The sequence below is a fragment of the Lathyrus oleraceus genome, chromosome 4, assembly GCF_024323335.1.
Source record: "Lathyrus oleraceus cultivar Zhongwan6 chromosome 4, CAAS_Psat_ZW6_1.0, whole genome shotgun sequence".
Classification (NCBI taxonomy): Eukaryota; Viridiplantae; Streptophyta; class Magnoliopsida; order Fabales; family Fabaceae; genus Lathyrus; species Lathyrus oleraceus.
The window spans coordinates 35,578,896-35,590,485 of NC_066582.1; the positions used below are offsets into that span (position 1 = coordinate 35,578,896).

The 11,590-nt window shown below is 34.7% G+C and overlaps 1 protein-coding gene across 1 annotated transcript; it reads left to right on the top strand.

The window, feature by feature from the left end:
• Window positions 1-8,743: 8,743 nt before the first annotated feature.
• Window positions 8,744-10,263, top strand: LOC127138666 (protein BIG GRAIN 1-like C). Its single transcript, XM_051065156.1, has one exon. It carries the CDS (start codon window positions 9,059-9,061, stop codon window positions 10,082-10,084), a length of 1,026 nt encoding a protein of 341 aa, XP_050921113.1. The 5' UTR covers window positions 8,744-9,058; the 3' UTR covers window positions 10,085-10,263.
• Window positions 10,264-11,590: the final 1,327 nt, after the last annotated feature.

The following is an 11,590-nucleotide window of genomic DNA, read 5'->3' on the forward strand; positions in this document are numbered from 1 at the left end:
AGTGATAAACGTTATAGTGGATGATAGTAAGTCTTCCTTTGTCCCAAGCGTGAATATTCATGACAATATCATAATTGCTCATGAGTTACCTAGAGGGTACAATAAAAATCATGTCTCCCTAAGATGTATAATGCTAATGGATTTACATAAAGCTTATAACACTATGGAATGGAAAGAAGTATAAACCATAATGAGAGAAATGAATTTCCCTAGAAGATTTATCAAGTGGATTATAGTGTGCTTCAATACAGATTCATACAGATACATGATCAATGGTCAAGTTAGTAGGATCTTGAAGGTAAGGAAGGGCCTTAGACAGGGAGACCATGTATCTCCATTCCTCTTTATTCTGGTCATGGAATATCTTCATAGGAGTCTAGCAAATTTACAGGAAAATCCAAACTATAATTATCATCCCAAGTGTGCAAAGTTAAAGATAACTAATATCTATTTTGTAAATGATTTACTTATGTTCTCAAGAAGGGATGATACCTCTATGCATCTCATAATGAGAGTTTTCAAGCAACTTTCAGACTCAACTGGGATAAAATCCAACCCTACTAAATGCAAGGTGTATTTTGGAGGTACCAATTTGCAGGAACAAAGGAAAATTCGGGCTTCAACTGGTTTTGATGAGGGACATCTCCCTTTCAAATATCTTGGAGTCCCTCTTACTAGTAGAAAGCTCAACATCCAGAAATGCCAACTTCTGATAGAATAAATTATTGCAAAGATTAAACATTGGACAACATAGCTCTTAAACTATGCAGTTCAGTGCCAACTGGTTAGAAGTGTGTTATTTGTTGTAACTGCATATTGGATACAAGTTTTCCCCATGCCCAAGCAAGTGATTAAGAAAATTGAGTCCATATGTAGAATGTTCCTTTGGAGTGGTAAATAGGCGGGGGGTAGGAAGACCCACGTGGCTTGGGATAAACTATGTGATCCAAAAAATGTAGGTGGCTTGAATATTACTTCCTTGATGGAGTGGAACCAAGCCACAATGCTTAAACTGTTGGTGTAAGCCCTAGAGGCCAATACTTTTGGTACTTGTATCGAATTATTTATTAATAATAAAAGACTTTTTCTTTATTATGTTTGTCTAATAAAGTCCCTAGAATAGATAGTCTGTTTAATGTATCAAGTATGACTTAATCATGAGATCACATTAAACATAAGGACACTATTCTTAAAGTATCCATAGTCGAGCTTTATTGTGAAATGGGATAACATTAAAGCATTAAGATTATTATGTATATAGATTGATGATCACATCTCATGGATCATGGATAAGGAGTTATCAAGTCTTAAACATAAATATGAATATTAAGAGTAATATTTATACTGGATTATCCCGCTATGAGAATACTATATAGAATGTTATGTAAAGTGTCATAAGTTATTCTCATGGTGATAATGGTGTATACCACCCTTCGACCTGAAACCACTATGGACCCTAGATGTAGAGTCGAGTGCCTTATTGTTGATCAAACATTATTTGTAACTGGATGACCATAAAGACAGTTGATGGGTATTCCACGAAGCATGCTAAGGGACATGAGTGACCTAGATGGAATTTGCCCATCCTGCGTAACAGGATAAATGTCTATGGGCCCAATATTGAACTGGACAAGGATGACACGATCTATGCCTTGTGTTCAATATAGACATAAGGGCAAAAGGGTAATTGTACACATAAGTATTATCACAAAAGAATTTGTCAGATCACATGACATTTTCGTGTCTTGGGTAGCAGTGATGTGTTTCTAGATACCACTCATTGTTTATTATGTTAAATACGTGATTTAATATAATTGCCAATGCCGCGAAAACCTACAGGGTCACACACAAAATGACGAATTGATGAGAGATAGAGTAACTAAGGAATACCGTAACATACGGTGTACTTAAGTAGAATATGAAATATGGTAAGGTACCACGCGCTTAAGTGATTTTGGCATATTATAAGATATGGGCCACATACACTTGAGTGAGCTTTTTAGATTGCAGCCCACATAAGTGGTTCTATAAATAGAACCCTTGTGTAGTTGCAATTTCGTTTCTCTCTCTCTCTCTCTCTCTCTCTCTCTCTCTCACTCACTCACTCAAAGCCTTCATTCGTAGCAGCTAGCACTGAGATTGAAGGAATCCGTTCATGTGGACTGAGTAGAGGCGTTGTCATCGTTCAACGTTCGTGATCGCTCCGTAGATCTGCATCAAAGGTTACAATCGCCACAAGAGGTAACGATTCTATCACTGATCATGCCCATTCGTAAGGATCACTAAAGGAGAAATTTTAAATTCCGCTGCGCTTTGGATCGCTCTTCTCCTTCATAAACTACTTTAGAATTTGCAGGCAAAAGTTGACAATCTTTGGGTCAAATGTGTTGATAAATATTATGTAAAAAGCAAGAAACATACTAAAATGGAAAGCCCCAGTCAACTGATCTTGGATGCTCAAGAGAATTTTAAAGTGCAAAGACCTTATTATCCAAAATCAAGTCTGGGATAAAGTTGTAAAGCAAGGAAAATATAGAACTACAATCATGTACAAGAAGATAAGAGGGGGAAAAACAAGTTAACTAGAGAAGAATCATTTTTACAAACTGTGCCAGGCCAATGGGAAGATTCACTCTTTGGTTAACTGTCATGGAAAGGTTACATACGAAAGACATGCTACTTAAGTTTGGAGTAAGGACTGATAATGTTTGTAGCTTATCAAGAGGCTGAAACAATCAACCATCTGTTCTTTGAATGTAGAATTACAAGTAAAATCTGGGATGAAATGATGTGCAGGATTGGTTTCACTAGAAATAGCACACACTGGGCAGGTGAAAAGAGTGGTTGGTTCGTGAAACGACGAAGAAAGGCTGGCGAAGACAAGTACTGAAATTGGCTTATGTTGAAATCGTGTACTCTCTATGGAAAGGTAGAAATGAAGTAGTTTTCTCATAAGTGCCAATCAATCCCGGCATCACAACAACCGTTATGATGAACATGGTTATAAGATGTAGCATGTATGACAAACTTAGTAAGCCTACTAGGATAGAAACTTTGAGTATTATTTAGCTAGCTTTAGTTTTTCATTTTTTTCTTGAGCTGAGCTTGGCTATGCTTGGATCCGATATGATCGACTTGTATTAACTATTTTTGAAATAAAGTTTATTTTCTCTCCAAAATAATAATAATTACTATACCAATAAATAAAGGAAGGAATTTGATTTTCATCGTTATGCAATGAATATGAAGATTTAGTTTAGTAAGTTTCTTTATTCCATTAGTTCACTTGATAGTAACACCACATATTATCAATATATTGTTCACTATATTATAATATTATGCTAAATTATGCACTAAAACACTTTTTTTTAATTCTAAAGAAAACATTCTTGATTTGAATCATAAATTGTGCATTACATATTCATCCTAGTCTTGTGTTCACGCTACTTTGGTTGGTTCTTCAATCTTGTAGCCATATTTGATGCAAATTTTGAATGAATTTCCTTAACACCAGTAACAACATTAAATGGAACATTAACTCTCACATCTCATATAGACATATTTATTTCATCTTCATATATAAATTCCGTAGAAACATCAATGTTAAATTTTGCATCTTTTTGTATCTTTATTTCAACCTCAAGAATTGAAGTCCTTTCACTAAGTTCCTTATTCTCCGTCATTAACCGACGATGATCGTGAAAATCCACAAACTTATGTTCTTGTTCAAACATAACAATACTGACTATGTCATGTTGCAGTTCTTTCTATGTAGCAACCAATCTTTCAATTATCTACACACACAAAAATTAATTCACACACACACAAAAATTAAGTGTAACATATGTTTTATAAGCATATAATATAAATACTTATCATATTTTTCTCAAATTCTTTTTCAATATTTTTCTTTTGGATAGTTATAACTGCCCAATTCAAAATAGGTGGAAAAGAAAACTTTGAAACAACATATGATTTCACTAAAGATAAGTGGTTGAATGTCCAAATCTATAACAAATATTAATATATTTAATTTTTAAAATATCTTAAAAATCTCAAGATAGAAAATGATGATATAAAATTATAAAACCTATATACATGTAAGATGGATGCAATTTAAATGTCTTAGTTCCTTATTGTTTTCTTCTTTCAACGCAATTGAGGACTTACATAAACTAGAAATAAGAAGTTATAGACAACTAGATCCCAATTATTGGTATGAAACGAATCTAAATCATCTAATTGTTTAATAAATCATGTATATACCACATATTTTTGGAAAGTAGAATAAGGTGAATGCAAATAATATGTAGAGTATATAAAATTAATCATTCTATGATTTATGGATATGAAGTTGTTTGAAAATATTTACAATGGTTACCTCAATCCCTTTAAATATACCTAATGTATCACACTCCTGGTATTTATCAATTATTAGGGATTTATCAACAATAGACAACCTTAGAGCAAAACGAAAATCGACCAGAATAAAAGGGTTACCATCTTATCTCTAATGTTAAACCCCTATTAAGTGCATTCCATCTACTTATTAATTCCCACAATAGATCAATTGAGATTGAACAATTATTGGATATATTTAATGTTCACTTGAACGGGTGCATGTGATTTTGACCCGTTAAGCCGATGTTAACTTTTTGTTGGTACTTCTCAAAGTAACTTATATACATCTACGCATCATATGTACCTTAAAGTTATGGAAACAATTAGTTAATTTCAATGCTAAATATAACACAACAATAAAAATACAATTACTTGAAGTCATACTTACTTCAATTTATGTTGATGATGCCATATTTAAGAAATCAAGAACTCAAGTTGATAAATTCTTAACCTTATTCCTACAATAACAAAATAAATAAATTTAAAAGAACCCAAGAACAAACTTTCACAACTAAAATTCCCTTCATTATCCCTTATTCATAACTAATTTTCACAACATATCATAAAAAAAGAAAACTAATTTTCACAACAAATCATAAAAAAAACTAATTTTCACAAAAAAAACTAACCTACAAAATGTGTCAGTTCGTGATAAGAAATGGAGAATAATGAATATTGTTCTAATGCAATGAAGAAGATGGAGGATTGTTGACCGCACTATCGAGAGAGAAGATAAGGGACATCGTTTGCATTATTGAGAGAGAAGAGGGACGACTGTCGCTCATGTTGCTGAGAGAGAAGAGGAAGAAGCATCGTTGTTGAGAAAAAAATGTTAAAGTGTCATCGTTGAGAGAAAAGATAGTTGTGTGGTCGTTGAGAGAGAAGAGAGATGTGTCATTGATGAGAGAAAATAGTTCTCTTATGCGCATATGAAAAAAAAAATATTTAATGAACTCTTTGATTTAAGATTTTTTTTAAAAAATAACCAACCTTTTCAAAAATAATTCCAAAATAACAAAATTTTCAATTTTGCCCATAAAATAACCACATTTAAAAGAGGATGCGCCAGATGAACCGACACATCCCTTAAGGATCAAGAAGAGGCGCCAATGGCATGGGTGCCTGCATTGGTAGCCTCATGAGGAGGCACCAATGCCCTTGATGCCTACATTGGGCCTCATGAGGATGTGCCAATGCCTCTGGCGCCTGCATGCTGCCTCAAGAGGAGGCGCCAATGCCTCTGGCGTCTACATGTGTTGACATGTTAGGCGCCTAGCCTCTTGGCACATGCATTTTATATCTCCTATCTATAAATACATCGTCTTGGATGCAATATTTTTCACACAAAATCTTCCTCTACTACCATATTTTCTTTCATTCAACTCCACTCTCCATCAAGTTTTTGTGTTTTAACCATGTCTGAATACATTCACAAGCGAAATGCCGATTTAATATTTTCCGCCATTGTGTCTCCGATAAAGATTCGACTCTAGAATATAGATTCTTTTGAATGTCTTAATCGGACGTTGAATAGTTGGTTAGATGGAGAAATTGGAGATGGTGAAAGGATTATAAGAATACAATGACTTGTGTCCACGTTCAACCAAAATGGAGAAGTGCGTGAATGAATGAATATTAAGATTGACCGAGACGTTCGTAAGATGATGCATTACATGTTCAAAATTGTTTTGACGGTTGTAATTGCCTAGTTATTGTATTGTAGTTGTTTTAATTGTTTGTGTTGTTGTTTATGTAATGATATTTGCTCACAAATTTATAATATGAAATAAAGTTAGTTTTTCATATATTGCAACAAAGGTACATATGAATTTATCTTGTTGTGCTCGTTCCAACACTATGACAGTTAGTACGATTGTGACCTGACTGACGACATGAACTACATAATCTAACCATTTTGTTCGCCGTATCCATTTCGGTTCAAATTCGGGTGTTGTTTGGGCGACCATTTTTCTTCCTTCGTATAACTTCGTTGTGCCAGACGATGCCCCCTTGATATTCTGGTTAGTAATCCTTTTTTTCCACTACGAAAAAACTAGTTTTATAAACATTTGATAGGCTAGTGACTTTGTAAACTTAAGATAGCAAGTAGGATGGATCCCTTAGAACCTTTGAGCATGCCGCAATGACATGGGAGCAGGGCGTACGAAAGGCTTGAAACTTTCCACAGTCGCACCAACCTCTATCTAGTTCGACTTTGTACAGTCCCATAGGCATGTCCTCATTGTGATCCATGGACTCGGTCAAGAATGTGTAAAACTGCAAAACAGAATACTTGTATGTTTTTTCATGTGCGTATTTGCTATAAGCATGAGGTTGGTCAAGAATGCTGTCACTCGCCCCGATAAACGAGAACCCATTCATGTTCTTGTTTGCAACAAAGTAAGTGTAACACTTTACCATTTAATTAATCATATTTTATATTACAATTAACTGTAAATAATATTTTTCAATTTTTTTTATCTAAGGTGGTCAGTAAGGGAGATGAACTATAATAGATGTCCGAAACAAGCTATAATAGTCTATCGCAATCTATTGGACCACATTGGACCAGACGATGTAATACTCCTACACAACTATATTTTAATTTAAAAATACTTATCAAATTATTTATCATCTAATCGTTTCGTATTGTTTTACAGTTTATCTGGAGGCAATATCTGGGTCTTGATCATGATGTGAACCATGACAATGCTGCAATTTGGACAGTAAAGACACCAATTATCCGGTTCACTACTGTGGAAATGTACCAGAGTGATCGGGTTAAACTGCAGTTCGGCATGCAACAATAGATTCTAGAACCTCCCACGTGTTTGGGGAATTGGCATAAAAAAAGAGTTGATGCCCAATGGGATTATTTCGACTGGAGAGACTTTGCAAAAGAGATGTGTCGTCAATGGAGGAATCGACGACAACACATCTTAAACGAACTAGTCATCCATGGTACAAGACCAACTCAACAATATATGACATGGTTTAGGTCGGTAACAACTCAACAATTTGTGTCTGAGCCGCAATATTTGATGGATCCACGCCAACTAGCTTCGTCATCATACCACCAATAATAAGTCCCCGCCCAACACCAATGTCAAACGACCCAAACCCAACAACCAACCTCACAACATTAACCTACCACATACACATAACAACCAAACACCCAAGATCGCAACCCATTCATGTCATCCATCCAACAACCAAACACCCAACGTCGCAACCCATTCATGCTACCTATCCAACCACAAAACCAAGAATCAAACCCTACCCACCAACAACCATACGCTTCAACCACAACCGTCTATAGCCCAGATGATTCATATGGCTCACTTCATCGTAGCCCCCCACCAATGACCACTCAAACATCTCATCACCAAAACAGACAACCATTGTTTAACTATAGTACGACCCATGAACTATTGCTTCGTTTCCAAAACGATTCAATGTCCCAATTTGGGCAACTATACCATCCACAATCCACCTAACCCCATCGACCTAACTACGATGACATGGACACCGAACTCCATTATGGAAGCGTTGGTTGCCAGAGCCCCTCCGGATATTGGGAACAAATGATGACACATCTGTCAAATACCGCTGGAACTTTCGCCGGACCTTCACACCAGCCATCATTCGATCAGGTCAGCACATAAAGACCCCAAACACCTTAGGAAAATCGTGGGAGACCTTAGAGACAAACTAACGCACCTGGATGTGGAACATGGGGACTTTCGATCGGGCCGGTCATTAAATTTTTGTCAATCCTATGTAACATTTATTATATCATGAATAATTTTTTTTACATTATTTTTTATTATTTGATAAATAAAAAAAATTAAAACAAAAAAAAATTAAAAATTAAAAACAAAAAAAATACAAGGGCGTATGCGTTAGATGAATTGACGCATACACCACATGCACCATGTAGGCGCCAGAGACATTGACGCCTTCTCATGAGGCCCAATGTAGGCGCCAAGGGCATTGACGCCTCCTCATGAGACTACCAATGCAGATGCCCATGCCATTGGCGCCTCCTCTTGATCCTTAAGGGATGCGCCGGTTCATCTAACGCATCCTATTTTAAATGTGGTTATTTTAAAAAAATATTAAAAAATTAATTATTTTAAAAAAAAATCTTGATTTAACACTAAAATCCATTTAAAAATGTAGAAAATGTCTTTAATAATTAACTGAATAAAAATAAAAACCAATAGTTATGTACATTGTATAAAGTATAGGTGTAACAAAATGTGTCTAAGAAAGTAGATGTTTCAAAATGTTCACCGAAAGCTATTCATTTCTACTACTAACAACTAAACATGTTCATGTAAATACAAACACCTCAAGACACAACTCCAACCAACTCTGTCACTCACCTCATATTATAATTCTCACTCTCTCTCAAATCTCAATCTCATTTCACACGCATCTTCCTCTCTTTCTCACTCCATCAACTTGCATTCTTTTTTAAACAAACCTTTTCCTTCTCTCACACCAGACACTTCCACAGCTTTTTCATTCACCACACTTAAACTAAACTTCATTGTTCTCATCTTTCCTTACACACGCACGCACCTTCCTTTTCATTTTGATTATATAAAGTTGCGTTTACAACACCAAATTCAGAAACATAGTGAACACAGAAATGCATAGTAGAGAGAAACCGTTGTTCCCGCAGAGAAGAAGAACACCTTCTTTTTCATCCATTCTTCTCGACACCATTGATCATTCCATCGACGAAGATGAAAACCAGAAACCATGTCCCTACAAAAATGGCATTGAAAAAAAGAGTATGAATCTTCGTCAAGCTGTGATGATTGAAGATTGGATGGAGAAGAATTATACTTCAACAAGCTCTTCAGAATGTAGCTCTGCTGGAATCTTTTCATCCTCAGAAACAGATTCATCTTACAATAAACAAAGATCGAAAACTCATAAGCATATGAACCTGATTCATCATATCAACTCAGAGAAACAACAACAACAACAACAACAGAACAAGAAGAAACAACAAGGTTGGGAAGATGGTTTTACGAGAACGAAACTGAGAGCTTTGAAAATCTACGGTGAGTTGAATCAGAAAGTGAAACAACCCATTTCACCCGGGAGTAAAATAGCGACATTTCTTAGCTCAATTTTCAATTCTCACAATGTGAAGAAAGCGAAAATGTGTTACGTTGGTGCTGTTGAAGATGTTAGTTTTGATCATAAATCTAAGTCGCCGTGTTTTTCTTCTTCGGTTTCTTCGTTTTCTAGAAGGTCTTGCATGAGTAAAACGCCTTCGAAATCGAACAATGGTGTTAAAAGAACAGTTAGATTCTACCCTGTTAGCGTAATCCTAGGTGAAGATTCTGAACAACAACAACAACAAAAACCTAGTACTGTTCGAAAGAGTACGAGGAATTCTGTTAAGGAGGTGAAGAAAATTAACAATGTTGTTGTCGGGGATAAAGAAAAAGGAGGTGATAAAAGTGGATTTGATTTTAGAAGGTTTTGCGATAATGGTGAAGACGACTATGAGGATGATGATGATGCTGGGAGCTATTCGAGTTCGGATTTGTTTGAGCTTGATCATCTTATCGGAGATGGAAGGTTTCGAGAAGAGCTTCCTGTTTATGAAACTACCAATTTAGAAACCAATAAGGCCATTGCTAATGGTTTGTGTTTGTAGTTTTTGTTAGAATAAAATCATTTGTAATTATTTCCATTTAATTTTGGGGATTTAATTCATTGTTAACTTTTTCGAGGAGATTTATTTATTTTAGCTCATCGATTTAAATCGTGGTTACAGTCGCACTTGCGGATGTGGGTGCTGGTTTTGCGAATGGACAGTTGTTGCGTTGTGTATTATGGTTGTGACATAAATTTTGATAAAATTATTTAAAGACATCGGTACGAAATTGTCTGATGCGATTTCTAATATTAAGGAATATGTGATTTCAAATTAGGAATGTGTGATTTCAAATTACAATTACGATATGATGCGGTTGTAGAAACTACTGCGTCGCGATAATGACAACTTAAAACCATAAGTTAGAGAAACTACGACATTGCGACCCCAGAAACTACGACATCGCAACCCCGACATTTTAAAATCATGTTTTGATTTATCTTAGTTCTTTATTTAAAAACAATTACATCGCAATTGCGATATGATACAGTTGGAGAAACTATGACATCACGACCCGAACAATTGAAAGCCATGTTTTAACTTAGCTTAGTTCTTCATTTAGAAGCAGTATGATTCCTCATGACTCTCGTTTATTGCACAATTTTTCAAAGCAAGCAAAGACAAGCTGAAAAGAGAAAAGAAAAAGTAGATTCTAATTTTAATTTTCTACACAATGAGATACGAAAAGTTAAAAAAGCTTATACTTTTTCACTTAGCACATGGCCTCGTGCGACATAGTAAAAACTCTCTTCGACTTTAGCGTCATAGAAGGTTTAAATAAATGATTACAATTCACGACTTTTTTGCCCATTTGAAATTAGCAATTACAGTGTGATTTTGAACTTTTGTTGTTTTGTTGTAAAGCCAAAATTGAAGCTAAATGATCAGAATAGATATACATTGGAGAGAATGGAAAATATTGTTCACGTATATAGGAGACATAGTAGGGCCTTTGATTAGGACTTGGAGAAGTCAATATATGGTAAGGTAGAAGATATGATATGATTGTGTATAATAGATTCAATTAAATCTAAACAAATTTACTTTTCATACTATAGGAGAAAATTAAAAGGTAGTGATATATACATGATACCACATGGTTGACCAAAACACCATTGTCCAATTGATCTCTTTAAAGTATTTAACTTTAAAATTGAAAATCTAAAACGAAATTTGTGATTTGTGTTGTGAACTTAATTCATATATGTTGAATACATTGACAAGAAAATGAAACAAATAACAATTACAATTAAATTAAGCAACTAAATAGATATAGATTCAATTAAAAGTAAATGTAGATTTTTTAAATGACAAATAACATATATAAAAGGAAGGTAAAAAACAGTTATTGGAGCATCCACATCCATCATCTTCAATTGAGTTCTTTAAATGGAACCTACTCCATTTTTTATAATATATTACACTTTTATATTTTCTAAACAATTCAAGTATATTTTTCAAATATCCATATAATTCATTAAAAATTCTAAAATAGGTCTCACCAAA